This window comes from Colletotrichum orchidophilum, assembly GCF_001831195.1.
Source record: "Colletotrichum orchidophilum strain IMI 309357 chromosome Unknown Scaffold_12.1, whole genome shotgun sequence".
NCBI lineage: Eukaryota > Fungi > Ascomycota > Sordariomycetes > Glomerellales > Glomerellaceae > Colletotrichum > Colletotrichum orchidophilum.
Genome location: NW_019172968.1, coordinates 298,892 through 318,314, shown reverse-complemented (window position 1 = coordinate 318,314; position 19,423 = coordinate 298,892). Strand labels below are relative to the sequence as shown.

The 19,423-nt window shown below is 52.1% G+C and overlaps 5 protein-coding genes across 5 annotated transcripts; 1 reads left to right on the top strand and 4 right to left on the bottom strand.

Moving 5' to 3' along the window:
* Positions 1 to 3,001: 3,001 nt before the first annotated feature.
* CORC01_02218 (major facilitator superfamily transporter) lies at positions 3,002 to 5,660 on the bottom strand (the record flags this gene model as incomplete). The annotated part of the gene is made up of 16 exons (XM_022613869.1): positions 3,002 to 3,026; positions 3,081 to 3,211; positions 3,269 to 3,342; positions 3,400 to 3,446; positions 3,499 to 3,570; positions 3,624 to 4,026; positions 4,080 to 4,196; positions 4,249 to 4,262; positions 4,322 to 4,412; positions 4,576 to 4,610; positions 4,668 to 4,694; positions 4,751 to 4,861; positions 4,915 to 4,985; positions 5,041 to 5,148; positions 5,196 to 5,357; positions 5,418 to 5,660. 16 exons carry the CDS (start codon positions 5,658 to 5,660, stop codon positions 3,002 to 3,004), a joined length of 1,731 nt encoding a protein of 576 aa, XP_022479663.1.
* A 1,600-nt stretch (positions 5,661 to 7,260) lies between these two features.
* On the bottom strand, positions 7,261 to 7,776 carry CORC01_02217 (uncharacterized protein; the record flags this gene model as incomplete). Its single annotated transcript, XM_022613868.1, has 1 exon — positions 7,261 to 7,776. One exon carries the CDS (start codon positions 7,774 to 7,776, stop codon positions 7,261 to 7,263), a length of 516 nt encoding a protein of 171 aa, XP_022479662.1.
* Positions 7,777 to 11,206: 3,430 nt separating this feature from the next.
* Positions 11,207 to 12,949, top strand: CORC01_02216 (uncharacterized protein; the record flags this gene model as incomplete). The annotated part of the gene is made up of 1 exon (XM_022613867.1): positions 11,207 to 12,949. The coding sequence occupies one exon, from the start codon at positions 11,207 to 11,209 to the stop codon at positions 12,947 to 12,949; it is 1,743 nt and encodes a 580-aa protein (XP_022479661.1).
* A 325-nt stretch (positions 12,950 to 13,274) lies between these two features.
* On the bottom strand, positions 13,275 to 14,672 carry CORC01_02215 (UbiD family decarboxylase; the record flags this gene model as incomplete). The annotated part of the gene is made up of 1 exon (XM_022613866.1): positions 13,275 to 14,672. The coding sequence occupies one exon, from the start codon at positions 14,670 to 14,672 to the stop codon at positions 13,275 to 13,277; it is 1,398 nt and encodes a 465-aa protein (XP_022479660.1).
* Positions 14,673 to 16,069: 1,397 nt separating this feature from the next.
* Positions 16,070 to 18,930, bottom strand: CORC01_02214 (uncharacterized protein; the record flags this gene model as incomplete). Its single annotated transcript, XM_022613865.1, has 2 exons — positions 16,070 to 17,215; positions 18,430 to 18,930. The coding sequence occupies 2 exons, from the start codon at positions 18,928 to 18,930 to the stop codon at positions 16,070 to 16,072; spliced, it is 1,647 nt and encodes a 548-aa protein (XP_022479659.1).
* Positions 18,931 to 19,423: the final 493 nt, after the last annotated feature.

Sequence of the window (19,423 nt, the reverse complement as noted above, 5' to 3'; positions counted from 1 at the left end):
CCGAATAAAAGAAAGTCGGACCCTGGGTCTCTCCGACTCACTTGGAATGATCTCGCATTCTCACCGGGGAACGCCCGCGTTCCGTAGCCAGTCGGGCCGTTAAGCGGCGTCCGCGGCGAGACTTCAGACAACACACGACTCGCCAGAAGCATTTACTTCAATATGAAAAAACACGCTGGGAACGGTATTGACGCGTTTAGCTATTCGTGTCTCACGTCGAGCTGGAGTAAGGTAGCATATAGATTACATGTTAATTACATGCCGGTCAACGCCATCAGTCTGACAAACCTTTGTAAGCACAACCAAGAAGCAAACAATTGTTAAGCAAACACGGCACGTAATGCAATCCATGTAAGTCTATAGTGTCTCGGTCTCTCTCAGCAATCCCAGTGATCTTGTTGGTCTTGTCTCCAAGGTCAAAATTCTTTGCAATGCTCACATGACCTCAGACGCAACCTCCTTCTTGATCCGCCTGCGCTCGACGCCTACCAGGATTACTCTTGCGTGCCGTCTTAAAACACGCCTCTTCCACGCCACTCATTCCTTAAGATACAGCCATATGCATGACCTAATAGCTGTCGGAGCCGGGATGGCCGGCGTCTGCACAAGAATTGGAGCCGCAGGAAAAGGCGCAAAAGTCCTCCTAGACGACGCCTACGGCGGCAGCGCGTCTGCGCTCTCGGGGGTCGTGGTCTACGCCGGTAGAGAATCGAGGCAATAAAAAGAAGCCGGTTACAGCCATCACAAGCCGGAGAACATGCTCGCCTACGTCATGGAAGAGACAAGAGATGCAGTCGATGGAGAGACTCTCCGCTGTTCTTATGACGAGAGAGTGAGCGGCTCGGGGGGCTCCAGAAGCGCGGCGCACGGCTTGAGGCGTCGTTGTGTAGGTACTTACAAGACCAGCTACCCGACGAATAAAGCATTATCTCTACTTCTCCGGCAACGTCAAGTCATATCTGATTAAAAAAGTGTGCTACCGGCGCCAAGGGAACATCGAATGGTGCAGCCGGGATTCTCTGGCTCTGCGCTGTGACAAGCTCTGTTGCACTCGGCGAGACACCAAGGAGTCGACTTGAAGCCGGATTTCAAAGTCCAGCACGTTGTATTCAATGAGCGCAGGAACAGAGTTAGCGGGATTGAGATCAAAACGTTGCCGGATATCAACTCATTGCTCCAGAATCACAAGGGCCTAACGCAAAACACGAAACGCTTCCAGCTCATGGCTTCCCAACTCGCCGATATCTATTTTAGGAAAGCAGATAGCGAGTGAGCATGCTGCTCGACACCCATAGAGCCTAACAGTTCTCAGCGGCGCGCTAGCCCAACTGATAAAATAAAAAGGGGGGTGGTGACGTATCATTTGACGTCATTTTGAAGGTATGTTTAATTATTTAACATGTTTGACTTTAGGTTAAGATAAAACAAAGCCCATAGATATTTAACGCACTACCTAAAATGCTAAGAATACTGAAAATTTTGAATGTCTGTATTTTATTTTAAAGGACGGGTTTAAAATTTTGAGTTGACACATGCCTTTACTTTTATATATTAATATAGTTTAGCTCTAATTGATCCGAGCGTATTTCATTAAACATATCAGATAAACGGCGTTAAGCTTTTGATTTTTTGATTCGCTGAATTGCCTCTATTTGATTGATTGTTTCGTTGTTGGTTTGGTTGCAGTAGATTTGAATGGGCTGACCCGCTGGTTCTCGGGGCATTGTGGCCGACGATGCAAACTGTGTCAGGTTTCAATCACAAGATCGATCTGAGAAAAAGTCACACTGCCGATATAGTGTACCAAAACGCCGGGTTGAATCAATTGAATCAACCAAGCATGTGAAAACCCTTCATGACCAAGGACTGTTTACTGACCTGAAGGTTCGAGGCGACATCGGCATGGGATCCTGGCGAGGGTGCGGAGGTAGTACCAACGAGAGACGGAAGTGTAAAGGTTTGCTGGCAGCCGGCGAGCAATCCGGTTGGACCGATCACGAGTGAAGTCTTTGACAGGGTGATTCTCGCCGTGTCGCCCGATGTGGCTGGCAAGATCTTTAGCCCCTTGCGCAATATTCTTAAGCCAGGACCAACGATTCGCATAGAAAATCCGGTGCTGCGGACGGCGGGGTTCACAAGGATCTTGAGGACGGCCAAGAGCAAAGCGATCATTCAGAAGATTATGGGGGAAAGCGAAACCGATAGGGAAAAGGACTCGCCTACCACTGTACAGGATTGGACTAATGGGCAGGATAATGTCTGGCTAGCTGGGGCATGGTGTTGGGATGGAATGGTCCCCCTGGAGGGATGTCTTGTTTCGGCTATGAGGATCGCAGATGACTTTGGTGTAAAGATCCCATGGCAGAGAGACAGCACGAGGGTTCAATGAATCAAGTACGGCATGGAGAATACATGGATGTAAGATGAGCGAAAGGACTGAAGTCAAATTGAGAGTATTATTTGCCAACTGTAAGGGGACAACCCCGAGATGGACATTCATTGGAAGTGAGTGACATCGAAACTCCGCGGACCTCCGAACCTTGCCGCCTCTTTCGCTACATGTCATCAAGAGCCAGGTCCAGGCGTTGCGGCCGTTGGGCATTTCAGTGGGGAGGTTTCAAATAGCAGGAAACGCGTTTGGCTGGCTTGCTTGAGTCGAAAGCATGGAGAGGAACCATTGTGATCGCGCGCAAGAGGCTCGAGACTCATTAATACTGGAGGCATCGACCATGCATGAAAGCGCACATAGCATCTCCATCTGAGCACGTCTTAAATATAGATGTGAGAATACCATTGAGTTTCTTTAAGCCTGCAGTCGAAATGCGCCTACTGACAGTTATGGTATCCCTTGACTCACAGGCACATTTTCCACGCTGGAAACCCATATTCAACTGAGATTATACTCCGGAAGAGTACGCTGTGCTAGTGATGCCGTTCCATTTATCATATGAAGTAGTGCCAAATTTCTATCTCATCGTCGTACTTGTACCAGTGGCATTAATCAGGTGGCGAATCGGAAGTCGAGCCTTTTGTGACGTTAGTAAGATGCAATGAATGTGACAGGTGTCGATACAACTCACCGTTTGTTGCCTTTATCCGTCGTGTTTGCGAGGTAGTCGTGCTGCTGTTCTGGTGTCATGGCATCCCACTTCTTGGCCTTGCTGTTGTTTCTCCACCGATAGTAGAAGTAGGTAAAAGGGTATTGCACCACCTATCGATAGTGTGAGCTATGAGATCAAGGTAATAGATGATCGAGACTTGTACTTACACACATCCAAATGCAAATAACCAAAAGGCCCTTGTTGGCCTTGAAATATCGTGGGGCGTCACTTGGTTGGTAGACTTGGCAGGTCAGCATCCTGTAGTAATGCGTGAGTGATGTGAATATGAGCCACTCACTGTTTGCGCCAATCATGCCACTGACTTGAACCCACATGTTGTACAGACTAGAGGCAAGGCGTTAGTGAAATCTAATCCGAGAGGAGTGCGGAAACTCACGATGCAGAAACCGTTCTGTTCTGGACTGATCCAGCATTCCTGCTAGTCCAGGCAACTTGAATAGGGTGCGTACTGGCCAGAGTCAGCATTCAAAATAAGATTAAAGCAGATTGCTTTGCACTCACTAAGGGAAAGACAGCAACACTGTCGAAATCGCAAAGTAAGCCCACGGGCCCGGATTCGCCAGTACAATCAAGGCGATGAAGCAAGGCAGCAGCCAAGCATCCTCAGCCATGGCCACGAAACTGCGGTTGTTGCATAACTCGCTCGCAGCCGTGATCATCAGCATGGTGATGCTAGATCCAATAATCCAGGGAATCGAAAGAAGGTTTGTTTGGATGACGTTAAATTTCAGGTCTCGGAGCGACAAGCTGAGGTATTGGTTGACGGGATACTTTGGCAAACCGAAGAGCAAGCCAAGGGCGTACAGAGGCCACATGTCGTAGTCCTTGGAGCACTGCCAGATCTGTTTGATGGAGAGACCTTGCCTGTTGTACATGCCGCCCTTTTGGGGATCATCTCGGATGACTGGCAGAGTTAATTAGTCACTGAGGTGAATACTGGGTCTCGGACAGACTCACCAGAGTTGACGATAATCTTCTCTTCCTTCTCATTGAAGTAGCCCTTTGGATTCCACCAGCTCTTTGTCTTGGCAGGACATTGAGGCATGAGGAAGAATGAGCATAATCCAACGCAGACTAGGTAACGGTTAGCGTTGAAGCTGAAAGATCATACACTTGGTCGTCTTACAAGTGAATGCACCTCTATTTTCGTTAGGTTAGCGAATTTGACACCGCGTAAGATCTACTGTGAGGAAACTTACTCGATGAGGAATAACCATCGCCAGCCCTCGTACCCCAAAATACCGCGCATCGAAATTAGACCAACAGCGGCGAATCCAACCCCAATATCGACTAAAATAACAATTAGAGACGCGACTTTTGGGGATGGTGTATGAAGCTACTCGCCCAGTTGTGAAGACATCCAGAACCAGGCCAACCTAATCGGGAGCTAGAGAAACATGTCAGAAAGTTGTATGAGTGTGAAAGGCTGCGGTGGAGTTGCTGACCGAGGTACCGGTGTACCAGTAACTGAGGTACAAAATTGTGTCCCTGCCAAGAAGTTAGTTGAAAGCTTGGGCTGCAGGCTTGATAAGGGCCAAAACTTACGGGATGAAACCTCCTTGGAAAGTCGCGCTGGATCAAGAGTCGTAAGTAATGATCTCCAATCTCTGGGGGGTTGGTGCACTCACATCAAGTATCTTGTCGCAAGGAAAGATGCCCGGCCCTTGAGGAAGAACTGAGCGCCAGATATGATGGAGAAGAGGCAGAGCTGGATCGGTATCCATAGATCAGGCCCAATGCTACATGATCGAATCAGTAGGAGCCTCCAAACTGGCGAGCGAGTAGGACCAACCGCTTGGAAATCAGCTGAGATGGAAGTTCGGCAACGAGGAAGCCAACTCGAGATATTGTTTGGCCAAGGTTCTTAGTCCCGTCAGCATCTTTCGAAAAACACAAGGTTTTCTTGACCGCAACCCACGTAGTCGCCCCGGGTCAACCCAAGATCGTCGAGCATGTTGTCGGACACGGCGTTGGAGATGTTATTTCGATCAATGTTGAGAGATGCAAACATCACACAAGCCCAAACCTGTAATCATTAGCTCAAGTCCTCTGTCGAATTGCGCAGGTCCTGACCATAATCTTCCAATCCACCTTGCGCCTGACTGCGCGCTCTTCCCTCCACGTCCACCGAAAACTGGGATCGAAAGCAGCCCAGTTCTCCCATTGCGGGTGGATGTAGAGGCTCTTGTATTCTTCGACCTTCTCTGAGTCCCAGATACTAGGCTGCGTGGCAATCTTTTTGGTCCTGTCAGATGCTTTCTCCGGCTACCACGAAATTGAGGTCGGTATACGCACCGCATCGAGGTCGTACTCTTCCGCTCTTGGGCCCTTTCGAATTTTGAAGAATCGGAGAATGGCATCTCCCATCGTCGCCTCCATGCGCTGAGTCTGCTGCGTCGCAAGCGGAGGCGCTGTCGGAGACGCCGCATCGACAGTGACCTTGTCATCGGCCGGCGACTTGGGATCAGGACCGCCACGGTCAGACGACGTGATGGACCCGGCGGGGGACGGCTTCACGACCGGCTGATGCGAAGACATCGTGTCTCGTCGTTCAAAGAAGAAACAATGACGTAAGGTGTCTACACGACGCGAGAGAGTTCACGGACACACCATGAGTCCGCCGGCATGCAGGAGGACGAACTATTCTATATAAGGTTGTTGTGATAAAAAAATCTTCAAGCCGGGGGTTCGCTGTTACCATGTGGCCGATAGGCCATGCTTAGGTATTTCTCCAGCCAAGATCAAATGTCTTAGGGAGTGCTAATAGGTAGGAAAGGGGCATGTATTCTCCAATTCTCGGTCTGAAGCCGAAGGACGATCCACAACGAGATGACGACAGGCTCCCTATTCAGTAATGCTGACCCTCCAACTGGAGGTTCAACGGTTGTATTCCCAAAAGAGCCAAAAAGTGTACGGGGTGCGCATGTACTACGTACTACCCATGCTGTTAGTTGCGGCAGTTGGTTATGCTTGACCAAACTTTGTTGCACTTGCAGGTTTAGTTCTGGTATTGAGGATTCGGTTCAAAGCTAAGCCCTACGCGATCACTTGTCCAACGTACATGTAGTCACAAATCTCAATGTCTCTCTCACCAGGGAATTTTTCTGCCCAAGGATAATCTCCATTGACATTGAATTCTTAACCGTACACTTCAACGCATCGCGCTGCGGAAGAGCCCTAGAGGCAAGGAACATGTATAAACTGGGGCCGATGCAACTCTGCTGGCGTTTAGTGTGTCGCGTCAGCTTGCTTGCAGCTCACGTCATCAATTCACCATCATCCGAGTCGATGGCGTGCTACACACAAACCGTCCCGTTGGAGAGACCACGAATTGTCCAATCACGTTGGAGTTGACAGGCATCCGGAGAATTCTAGGATCTTTGCATGCTATTCTTCGCGAAGATTGGGACACATTGATTACATTGTCAGATTCAATCTTCGCGTATTGATCCATGTTGCAAGGCAATGGCCTGTTGTTTCTTTGTGTTTACAGCATTGAAAGGCTTAAATGGAAGCTTTTCAGCTCGTGTTCCCGCAGGACCAGTTTAAAGTCCTCAAGTTCGACTACAGAGGAGATCACTATGACGGCCAGCTTATCGGCAATAAGGGTTTGTATTAATAAAATCAAAGCTATAAGACTTATTATAATAATATTTTTTATTAAAACAACTCAAAAAAATGTAATAATAAATCGTAATACGGCAGCTGAACAAAATTTTCGTGAAGGGCAGAGCTGGATTCATGCACTTGCTAATCAACTTGATCAGGAAGGCTTCTGTAATCGAATGCAGTTTGCACCAGATAGTCGAGTTTCAGCAGTCGTGTCCGCCCATCTAGATTCCTAAGCCCTTCTTCAACCTTTCAAGCCATTATGTCGTCAACCACGCAGGACACCCGCCCAGCTAGCTCTTCCAGCTCGAAGAATACAAACGATGTTAGACGTAGATGCTCCCAATACTCTCACTCCCATACCCCCAATACCACTGCCTAGGTCCCTCCTTATTCGAATTATCTGCCCTTGCGCGCTGAGGTGATTGTATTCAACTGTTCAATGAATCCATAACTAATAAACTGAGTTCAGTATTGGTTTTTTCAAGACAGGAACACCATTCTTACGAACCTTAAGCTTTGAGTGACATCACTTATAAAGGCGGATTTCCACCGGAGTCTTACCGAATTTAAGGAAGTTCCACGCCTCATACGAGGCAACACCCTTTTTGCGACTTGGGTATACAATCCTGGTTCCGTTGTTCCTAGGGAAAAATGCTGAGCCCGTTTTGTAGCCAACCTCGACTTTCGTGGAACGCTTGCCGATGTTTCGCACACCAACAAAACACCTCTCGGTTTCGGCGTTGTCAGCTTCGATAAACGTATAAGTCCACGCAAACACCTGCACTGTTTTGGTGACATCCTCGTGGAGTTGATGGTTCCAGTTCGGAGAGACTGGCTCTTCCTCGCGGTAAATATTCTCAGGGTCTCGCTGGAGAGATTCCAGTGTGTGGATCGTAGTTGGCTTAGCATTGTCGGAGGTGTGACCACGAGTTGGCCACCACCAATGATTCAGTCCTCGCGAAACGAGAGATGGGGGGGAGAGGGCAAGTCCGGTGTGAAACACGGCAAAAAGCACGAGAAGGGAGATATCGATAGAACGCATGTTGACAGAATAGAACGGGGAGTTGGAGGAGTGTAAACAGTAGTCCCTCGAGCGGGTTGATGTTGGAAACTGTAAATGCTTCGAAAGAAGCAAGTTCTTGGACCCTTTCGAGACAGAGGCCCCTATACTTAAACTCCCAATGGGACACCTTATCTATGCCAGTATGATGAGCGGCCTAAACAAATGTACGGTGAGCCTACTGATGTCGTATTATTTATTAAGGTTTAAACTCATGTCTTATTTACTAGCATATATATATATTTGATATTATCTCTATTTAAACTTTAATGCGCATTCTAAAAAAGGAATCTTGGAAAGACTTGAATTGATTCCTTGTTCCCTGGCCGTTTTAATCGCTTACTGCTCACAGTGAGTACCATGTTGGCGAAGGCACGCAGCTGGGCGTGGGTGGTATGGAGGCTAAATGAGCTCTGCGCCAGTGCCCAGCTGACTAGGTGCCTGTGTTGCAAATGGACCGCCAACGTCCTTCTGGCTAAATCGCCGTTCTAACTGCGATGAAGGGTCGTCAAAGGGATACGCCAAGCCCGAGACACTTAACTCACGGGCTGACCGGCGTGCACATCGTTGAGGGCCGACGTAATGCCGAGTTCGGTGTAATCATTTATTGCTAATGCACTGGTATTCTCGAAAGAATGAAAAACCCATGTTATGGTGGTCTAATTGATAGTGGTGGTGTCGCGGCACTGGGATGTAGGATGGAGGAATCGTGTTCCAAAATGGGGGAGGGGAGTGTCCCATATCCAGGGATGGGGACTTGATCTCGTATCACTTGATTAATGGCCAATGTGTACGGAGGTGCCGTTCGAAAGTTTTGGCTGAGGCTGCTTTGATATACCCCGTCTTTTCTTAGCACGCTAGCCAAAACTTTTGAACGGCACCTCCGTAGTAGAAAAAGGCTTTGACCACAGTCAATTATATGGGTTTCGGAGCGTGTGACTCGTGAGGAAGCTATGATGACTCAAGTCAAAAGGACTTACTAGTACAGCCCTTGAATAATATTCTTCTGGCCGACGTCGTTACTTACCTTCAAGATGTGTCGCATTCCAATCAGTGTCTGTATAACTAGCAATTAAATATTTAGTCACCTAGACGCGCCTTGATGCTGGTCGTCTCCGCGCAAGAGATTTACGATTCTAGAAGTAGCAGGCCCGCAAAGGAGCTGCTTACTGAGCAAAAACCGTTTGATCCCGGCCGAGCCGGGGCCTCGCTCGCGTGGCTGCAGTATATGAGCAAGGTGAACACCACATTTGTTCATTTGCTTACGTCAAAATCACCTAATAAGCTCCTGTAAGATACTGGCCTTAATAAGCAGTTTTAGTTGCGTTACCTTCTCCAGCACCGCGAACCGTTTTCTGCGTTATAGTATGTGTGAGTCAAAGTAAACGTCGTGATTGACTTAGTGGTTACTGTGCTACTAGGAGCGGTTTTACTTGATTAGCGTAGAGTTCGATATGGATTCTAGTTTGTAGCTTATTATTGTCTGCGTCGTTGTACCTGGGCGCCGCGACGATGTATCAGGCACCCGCTGAATATGGCTGGTCCGTGCGGAAAGCCAGCGTCGTTCTTAATGGGATGCGCTTCATTGCGAGACGCACTAACAAGTTTTCAGGCTTCGCCACATCATCTTATTATTCGTGTGTTTTGTTGATAGCTTACGTTAAAATCCGAGCTTTTATATTTATCCTCAAAACGTAAGATCATTATCACGACCTTTATAATAGCGCTAATTTCTCTAGCTGCCTTGTCATACACTGAATGGCTAAACCACTATACGTGCGCTCACCGAACTTTGCCTGTCGGATTAGAAGGCCAATTCGACCTCGAGTCAGCGCTAGCGCAGGGGCCACCTAAAGGCCTCTATATTAAGGTTTAATGAACAATCTAACTTACTATTAAAACCTTTATTTTCTATTTTCTACGAAGATTAATGTATAGTTAATTAACCCTTCTTACTACAGTTCGATTTGAATAATTATACTTATAACATATACTTTAATACGTATATTTAATCCCCTTGCTAAGAATCCGGCTCACGTGCTATAACACGTGATCTATATTACGTGACACATGACGTGGACTTTTTCATATATAAGGTCTAATACCTGCACTAAAAAGTGTCGGGCCCGCATTTTGTAGGGTGCACATAGCCAAACGGTCACAATACGTTCTTTCATAATTATTAATATTATTATATATTAATATTAATTAATTTCTTAGTTATTTATAAAGTAATTGTTTTTATTATTTATTTCATATTTATAAGAAAACTCTTTAGTTAATGCATTTTAATTCAAATTTTTTAATTAAATTATTTTATTAAAGGGAAGGTAGGTCTAGTCCGCTGGTTTTATCCTAAGCCTATTGGCCATATCCCCTTCAACACTCGCGGTTTCTTGAAAAAGAAACACCCCAGATTGTGGGCCTCGAGTCACCGGGCTTAGCAGGTCTCAAATGCAGTCATTTGCTGGCAGCCCTCAGAGAGCCCGTTACGCGGTGCCAGATGTGCAAGCTCCTCCCAGGCTCGTGCCACCGACAGGTCCACACAGCTGAGGCGGTCAGCGAGAATTCTAACCCAACCAGTAAGCCGGGACGAACGGGTTGATGTGACACTGCCTCGGAAGAATCTGAGAACCCAATGACGATGGCTTCGAACATCTGTTTTGGTGCTGATGGTGATCGAGATAAGAGAGCGGAAGCAACGTGGGGATCAGCGAGTGAAACAATGTTGCCGAACTGTGCGGAGTTTGACGGAGATTTAAAAGTATAGTGGTGGACAAAGTCGCGTGTAAAGTTTAGACGGCTGAGTCTTCGGAGCTGATATTGGCCCGCATCACATTGCTCAGTTGCAAAAGTCACCCAGAGGCCAATTTCGGCTCATCTTTCTGTCTTTCCGCCCACCTCTTCTAGTTTGCTTTCCTAGTCTCTATGGAGCTCGAGTCTGACAAGATGGTGTCTCCACATCCATCCCGTGAAGGTCTGTCTGACGCAGGAGAACCTGCAAGAGACCATGGAATAAAGTAAAAAAACCCTCAAAGAAAGCCAAACACGTCCCCCAGGTCTTTGTCCTGTGCCTGAGCCGCCGTCGGCGTCCTCCGCTCCGCCACTTCCAGATTTCCTCGAACTGCAATTGGTGCACGTCATCAATCGCGACGGGGCGTTCCACATGAACAAGCCCGCCCTTTCGGCCCACGCTAAGATCCCCTCTTCAGGCTCTCCCTCTCTCTCTCGCGCACGCTCTAACGCGGGCCAGACGGAATCTGCGTCCAATGGACTAATCCTCCCGAGGGCGATGAGCAATCTGATACAGTTCATAAACCGTCCCTTCCTTGCTTTCTCGTGCGTCCCGACCTACTCTTGAGACTCTAGGAACCCCCATGTCCTCTGCGTAAACCGCAGACCCAGCAGCAAGATGGCTTCGACAGACGCTAACCTCGCTTTTATACTGAGGGAGTCTCTCAAGGACCCCAACGTGCGAGGCTTTCACCGCGATGAGGAGGACACGTCCCTGCACACCCTCCCCAACGACGAGGAGTCTGTGACGGCAGCCGAGTCCGGCGATGACGCCGACACGCTCGAGCAGAGCACATCGTTCAACGGCTTCACGTACAGCACCTCCCAGCTGTCACCAACAGCGACTCCAAAGGCCACCGACTCCCTGCGGACACTAGCAAACAGACGTCGAGAGACCATTTTGCCAGAAGAGACAACAGTCGACGATGATGCCGCCTCGCCACCGCCGCCGCCGACCCGCGCCCTGGCGCCGGACCTCCTCCGCGGCCTCTTGATGATGTTCATGGCAATGGACCACAACGTCATTGGCCTCAACCCCTGGCCGCACAGCACCGGCGCGAACCACCAGGAATCCGACTCGGCTGTCGTCGAGCGCTGGAACAGCCCCATGGGCTACGCTGTCCGCATGCTCTCGCACCTCTGCGCCCCAGGCTTCACCTTCCTGCTTGGCATGGGCGTCGCGTATTTTGGTCGCTCGCGGGCCAAGATGGGGTGGTCATCTGCCCGGATGGCGAGGCACTTTGCCACGCGCGCCGTCATCTTGACCGTCGTCTCGACGGCGATGGGGTTCGTCCTCTCGCAGGGCCAGCTTTGGTTTCTCAACATGGTCCTCGTGGCGCTGGCCGTCGATTACCTCCTCGCCGGTCTGCTGTGGCTCGGCATCACCGCAACGGAGCCGTTGCTGGCTTCCCTGCTGGATCGTTTCTTCCACATCATCGGCGGCGACGGCGCTGAGAGGACGCCTCTCCTCGTACACACCGGCCACATCAACCCGTCCGGGTCCCAGACAAAGGCCTCTGTCCGCGCCCAGACAATGTCATGGCACATCCACAACGCCGTCCTCCTCGTCCTGGGCTTCGTGACAATCTGCTGGAACCACTGGGTCTCGCCAACCCACGGCGTCTGCGCCGCCGCCTCGTCCTCCCCCGTCGCCCCCACGGCAACAAACGACTTTTGGCGCTTCTGGTTCTTTGAAATCACCCGACCGCGCGTCATATCCGGGTTCCCGCCGCTAGCGTGGCTCTCCTTTGCCATCCTGGGCCTCCTCTACGCCCGCATTCTCCTCGCCCGTCCCGTGTCACCCGCGAAACTGGCGTGCGGCAACGTCGCCGCGGGCCTCGCCTTCAGCGTCCTCTTCGTCCTCACGCGCGTGCTCCGCATCGGGAACTTGTCCGAGGGATGTCTGCGCACCCCGGATCAGGCGGCGGAGAGCCCGGACGCGAACCCGTACCTCGTCTCCGCTGCGTCCTTCTTCTACGTCGTAAAGTACCCGCCCGACTTTGCCTTCTTTGCCTACACGCTCGCGGCGACGTTTTTCCTGCTCGCCCTATTTGGTGCGGTCCCGCCACGCTTCGCGTCAAAATGGCTCGGCGTGCTCCTCGTCTTTGGCACGTCGGCGCTCTTCTTTTACCTCACGCACCTAGTCATCCTCTTTAGCCTGTGTGTGCTGCTCGTCAGGCTCTTTGGGCGCGAGAACGGACGGCCTCCGCCGATGGACGGCTGGCCGGCGGTTGGGGTCAGTAATGTTTGGGTTTGGTGGGCGAATTGGTTGCTTGTCATGGCGATTATGTATCCGCTGTGTCGATGGTACAGCGCTTTCAAGAAGACGAAGAGTGCAGATTCTATGTGGAGGTTCTTTTAGGGTTGATGTTCGGTCATGTCGTGCTTAGAGGTTGCGATGGCGACATTTTTCTGGTGATCTAATCAGATGTCCACTCGCTCTCATCTTCCTTACCAAATATCACGGCCTGGTTCCCCCATCTTTTTTTTTGGAAAACATTTAGTAAGCATTGACACTCAGTGAGGGTTGGCACAATCAGGAATACGTCAGTCGACAAATGAAAACGCTGTCAATTGAGACTATTCAATCTAGGGGTATGGACGAGAAGGGCACCGGCCCCCTCCTCACGGCCTTCATCACTTACACGTAGACTGCTGCATCCTCCAACCATGGCAAGTCACTCTCATCACTTCCATCTCGGCTGGGCCCCCGGCTGAGGATACGGCTGAACCCTCACCGACCTCCTCCTCGTGGCCCTCTGAGGCCGTGTTGCTGCCGCCGGCGTATCTGCCGCCGCCGCAGTCGCAGCCGCATCCGGGATCTTCCCAGTCCGAGCCCGCGTCCTCGCGGCCGGCCGGCCGGCGACAGCGGCGGCGCCATCTGAGCCAGCAGTAGTAGTAGTAGCTCCCGTCATTCCCGTCAGGACCGCGGACGATGCGACACCTCCCGACGTCGTCGTTTTTGGCTCCCTCTTCACTCTCTTCGCGCTGGTGGTAGTTGCCGTTGTCGGCCGCGTCGGTTCCGAGCGAGTCTGGCTCTCGACCCGCCGCGCTGTCCGCAGATTACGTCCTTTTACCGGACTCGATGGCACGGTCTGCGCTGGCTGTGTCGCCGCTGTCGCCGTCACTGTCGTCGCCGCTCTGCCAGTCTTTGCCCTCGTCCTCAGCGCCGGCGCTCTTCGCGCCACGCCCGTCTTGTGAGCAGCCGGAGCCGGAGCCGGAACAGACACCGGCGCCGGCGCCGGCACCAAAAGCTCAGAAGACTCCGCTGTCTCTTCGGAATCATTCGGCTCTGATTCGAGATACTCTGTCTCCATGGTGGGATCCTCCTCCGGCGGAAGCTGATCAGTCAGCCGCCGCGCCGCCGTCCACTCTTGGACCCTATTCCGGCGGGCCGTCTCCTCGTCATCATCGTCGGCGACATCGACGTTGACGTTCTCGCCCGCCAGCCGCTCCGCGACCCTAAGCTTAGTCCACGACGACTTCATAATCTGCCGTTGCGCCTCAGACTGCCTCAACCATTTGCAGAACCGCTCATTCGACCTCTTCCACCTCCGGTCCTCCGCCTCCCTCGCCGCCTCCGCCTCCTCCTCAGCATCGTCGTCGTCCTCCTCCATAGGCACCGTCGGCGGTAGCGGCGGCGGCGCCTCCTCAATCTGAATCCTCGGCGACTGCTTCTGCAGCTGCTCCCGATCCTCCAAAGCAGTGACAGCCCGCCCAGCCTCAAAGTACCGCCCGGCCGCCGAGATGGCCATCTCCTCCGCCGCCTCGAGATTCGACCGCGCGAGCAGGCAGACGTCGCCGTGGGTACCGAGATCGCGCCGGACGCGCTCCCTCCGGTCCTCGGCGGCCGTCAGCGCGGCGCGCAGCGCGTCAATGGCCTCGTTGGCGTCCTCGAGCTCCTGCATCTGCCGCTTCATGAGCGAGAGCGACGTCTCGCAGATGCCGCGCGCCCGGTCCAGGGCAGCGTCGGCCTGGAGCTTGTCGCGCTCGGCGTCATCGCGCTCCGTGATGGCGCACCGCGCGTCCAGGAAGTCGATGTGCTTGCCGCTGTGGCCGCAGTTCCGGCAGACGTCCGGGTCCATCTGACTGGACTCTGGATAAGGAGAGTGAAAAACACTCTCTTTCCGAGTTTTACGGGGACACGCGCGCACGACTCAACTCCATGTCAGTCCATCATTCAGCCTTACGAATACTCGCGGGTCGACTAGGAAATTCGCAAATGAAGGCATTTTAAAGTACCACATGGGTAAACTCTAGTAGCAAGCAAGCACTGGGTTTGTCTCACCTTTCTTGGTGGTTCGAAAATCTTGTTTCCCGTCGGTGGGGGTATCAAAAGGAGGTTGTAGATGATGTAGGTAGGGGTATAAAGGTGGACATTGACGGACGGGAAAGGGTCCAAAGGTAAAACGGGAACGAGAAAAGCAATTACCTTCTGTCTCCTCTGCTTAATTGGAAGCAGCTGGGCGGCGGGGGGGGAAACGAGCCTCTTCATAATCGCAGAGACCCCATTTTCTCGAGGCCCCAGGTCCTGGGGACGGGGTGTGGATCTTTTGGTTGAGTTAGCGATATTGAGTCGGCGATATTGAGTCGACTCCATTTGTGCCCAGGAGAACGCCCAAAGGTCCGTACGAGGATACATATGCACATGTACAGACACGTGTGCGTCATTGGGTGCTGGATAAAGTGTTGGTTGGCCGGCAGACGCAGGTTTGGCTGCTGCTTGAACACTGATTTATGCTGAAGATTTGTTTTCACAACGGTCAGGTGATGGCATCATGACAGGTGCACGAAAACTCTCTGGCAAACTCTCAACCCCCAGAAACGACTCGTTTCCAACAGCCTGGTGCTGGTATCCTGCCTGCCGGCAGCAGAGAAACGCCCTGACTGCAGCAGTCTCTAGAGGTTCCCACACCCGTCTCATGGAATCGCTACCGATTCGTTCATCCTGTCCCAGTCTCATGAATCCAAGTTTCGGGGAGTAGTTCGTTTCGAACCGTTGCTCAGCCAAAGAATAGGAGAATGGGGCATCTTACGGGTATGTCTTCATAAAGAAAAAGCAAGAAAACATGGGTTGAAAAAAAAAACCCCCGTCTTTGGACATTGGGTTTTCTCTTTGCAGTTCTCCACCGAAATTGCTACCAAAAGGGGCAAAGCGGCTCAGGTGGCCCGTCACGGTCACGGATACGGCGGGTTTTTCATGACTCTCACTCTCGGTTACATTGTGCCCTCCCTGGTCAGGAGCTCCAGTGAGCTCCAGTCAACTAGTCTCCCGATGGGACCGCCCCTCTGAGGGTCTTGGGAGCGTCAGGGGGGAGCTGAGGCGATCCCCAACCGTTTTGTCAATCCAAAGTCCCGGGGTCGGGCTGCTCTTCGTTTCATAAAGTTGTTCATGGCTATAATACAAGGTCATAAGTGTGCAAACCTCATTCCAGAAACTTTCCATGCACGCACCCGGGGTCCCCGTCTCATCTACACTACACTAGTATGGCTTGGTCCGTCGCTTCTGCCGAGGCGCGGTTCGTCGGGCTCGGCCCGTTGCCGTGGTAGCCCCAGCACCGCCGGGTCTCTTTATGTTTCTGAATGCGCGGCCCAACGCCTCCTCTATCGAATCATCAGAGGCCGGAAGGATACCCTCCTCGCGCTTCACGGTGCCTCGTGTCGCCCAGTCATTGGTATGACCCCACAGCAGCCTGCGGGGACTTGACATCGTCTCGGGCGGTGACGACGCAGGCGTAGGAGCATTGTCAGAGTCCACCTCTTCCACCTTGATCGAGTGAACGGGCGTCAGGGAGTCGGTCGGAGTGGACGTCTGCGTAGCGGCGGCCCATCGCGCCGCCTCGTCGTCGTCGTCGCCGTCGTCGTGGGTCCTCCGCATGCTGTACTCCCACCCTCGCCGGCGCATCGTCCAGTCATCCAAGAAGTACTGGTATCGTTCCTCTTGTTCCTCTCCGAGCACATCCGGGTCGGCGAACTCGGCCTGTTCCCACCACCTCGCCCGTTCCTCAACTCTTTGACTCGTGCTCCCCGGCTGTCTCAATCGGGCGTCTCGGCTGATGTCTCGACTAGTCGGGTTGATGTCATCACACGCTTTTGTGGCCAACCCTACGCGAACTTCGGCCACATTCAACAAGTCGCACATTGCCATCCTCTGTCGATACAACGAGGCCATCACTCTCGTCCGCTCCGTGCGCGTTTCGACGACGTTGTCGCGGGTGGTCTCCGCCGCGCGCAACGCCCTTCTCAACGGACCGAGGATGGTGGGGGAGATTGCCCTGTGCTCGCTCTTGGCAATAGCACTGAGCAACTCGTTCACGACATTGTCTGCGACTCTGCATTCTTCGTCCGACTTTTCAATATTCTCTTCCGCGTCTTTGATGATGCGCCGTAGGCGTCCCCACGCGCGATCCGTCAGGACTCGCGCACCAGTGGCGGATTCGAGTTCCATCTCTGCACAGCCTCTGTGGCCGAGGATGATGTGCTTCCCGACTCGTCCGCAGCATCTGCAGGGCGTTGGGTCCCAGGGCCCGAAGCCACCGGTGTATTCAGACTTCCATATAGGCTGCATCTGGCGCGGGTGCGTGAGCACATTGTAGGCCTCTGCAAGAACGGGTCTTCTCACCGTGGTCTGTATAGCGAATCACCTAGGTATTGGATTATGACTCTGCACAGAACAAATACTATTGTTCAAGAATATCGGATTGAAAAAATAAACGTAAGTGTACGGGTGTGGACGCGGGTGTTTAAAGGCTTGGTTCTCAGAGACGCGGACGCGTCAAGCGGCGACGCGTCTTTGCTATAACACGGTTCCCTTACCAGAGTTTCACATGGGTACCCATAATATCTGGCACTGGCTTGGACTCAGACACCTCATCCAGAGTCACATCCCTGTGCTAGGCTGGGCTAAGAGACATATGAACATCATGTAAGACAACTCGCAGATTTCGCGGATTTCACATGTCACACATATGATGATGTCTATCGCCTTCTCTCCTCCCGAAGACTCTCCGCTCCTCCGTGTTTGCCGGAAGTTCGGTGGGGCCCGCCCTGAAGGACCGGGCTTCTCGGCTCCAGTAGCATTGCATCGGTGGGAACACTGGCCCCGCGGTTTCGGTCGCTATTCTTGGCCCCTCTACAGCCGGTGATGGAGTTGTTTGAAACGACATGGAATTATCGATTTGTTTTTATACTCTGGCGCTGTGCTGCTATCACAGCATGGTCCTTTACTGGCCTGGCGTTTTCAACACCATGGCTTGGTGGTCCCTAACTCACTTCATTGAAGCTCTTATCCACAAACCAACTACCTGCCTGCTTCTGATCATCTCCCTATCAATTATCAATTGTTCATACTGAGCGTTATATACAGGTAACTTTCGGAACAGTAACATACGTCTCAGCGTCTACGACTGCGAAGCAATTTATTCAGTGACACAATTCGCATTACAACTGTTCCGCTTTCTGGAGTGACAATGCACATTTATCTTATGAATGTAAGAACCGGTCTGATGGTTACAGTGTTACTATTACACGTACTATTGGGATGCGAATCCCAACTACACACCTTTTCCACTAAACTTTTCTACCCGGAGCTTGATACGGCCGGTACCGATGCCGTTGGCTTCGCACCTTTCGTTCCCGCTGTCTCCCCGGCGCAGCCAATGCGCAATCTCCAGCACCAACTCCAGCATCAACTCCAGACTGTGCGTCAAGGGTGGCAGCAATCCAGCTTTCGACGCCCTCGTTCTTTGAAGTTCCTCCTTCGGCCCGGTGAGCCCGTCGACCTCCACCCAGCCGAGGGTCTACACCTCCATACCCGGGCGGAGCACTGCAACTCTGTCGTACAGGTCTCTCGTTCTCCTTGTCCTCCTCAGATCCGCCCCACTGCTCCGAGCCCTCATTCAGGACCGGATGCCCCGCGAGTGCATGCTGCATACCCAAAAGACTCTCACGCAATCGAGAAGTCGACTCAGCCGCGTTCTGAATCGCGGCCTCGCGATCGGTGCGGAGCTTCCTCGCGTCGCTCCAGCGCGCAGCATGCGCCTCTTTCGCTGCTGCGCGGCGGCTGTATGCCTCCTCGAGCGCGGCATGGATTGAAGCGATGTAGGCGTCTTCGCGGGCGAACGTCTGGCGCAGGCGTTCTTCTTCTTTCAAGAGGGCCGAGAGGGCATTGTTCAGCTGGCTGACTTCGTGCACAGCCGACTTGAGATCTGCCGCCGCGGCCCGCGTCTTCTCGCGGGCAGCGCAGCGGTTGTCTTTGATAAAGATGCATGTATCGTAGCAGGCACTGCCGCAGCCGGGGCAGGGCCCAAGTTGCCCCCAGAAGGCGTTCCAGCTCGCGTCCATGCTCATCTATGACGGCCGTGTCAGTTGCTCTATGTATCAGAAGTAAAGAAGTTTCCAGCACACCTTTCGCTAATTCAGGGTCTAATTGCCCAGTTAGGTTGCAAGTTGAGATGAAGTTGCAAAGGGTTCAACCATGTTCGAGGTGATAGGAACGCGTCCATGCGACTCGGTAAGACGCGGTCTAGCTGCGCGATGCGGAGGATTACTGTTTCGGGCCAATTTAGCGGTCTGGGGGCTCTTGTCTTTCGTGCTTGGGCGGTGAAATGACCACAAACAAGCTCAAAAGTCAATACTACAAAGCACTATGACCACGAGAATCCGTTAGGCTATGGACCAAGTTTTACATTTCTATATTGATGGGATTCTTGGGACCTGTACGTGGCTTAAGAAAGTCCAATGTGTACAACGAGCGGGACCGAAGGGGCACGGTGTCTTTACCTCATCCATACAGGGAGTGTAAAAGTATGTATGATGTGTTTTCTATATTTTCAAA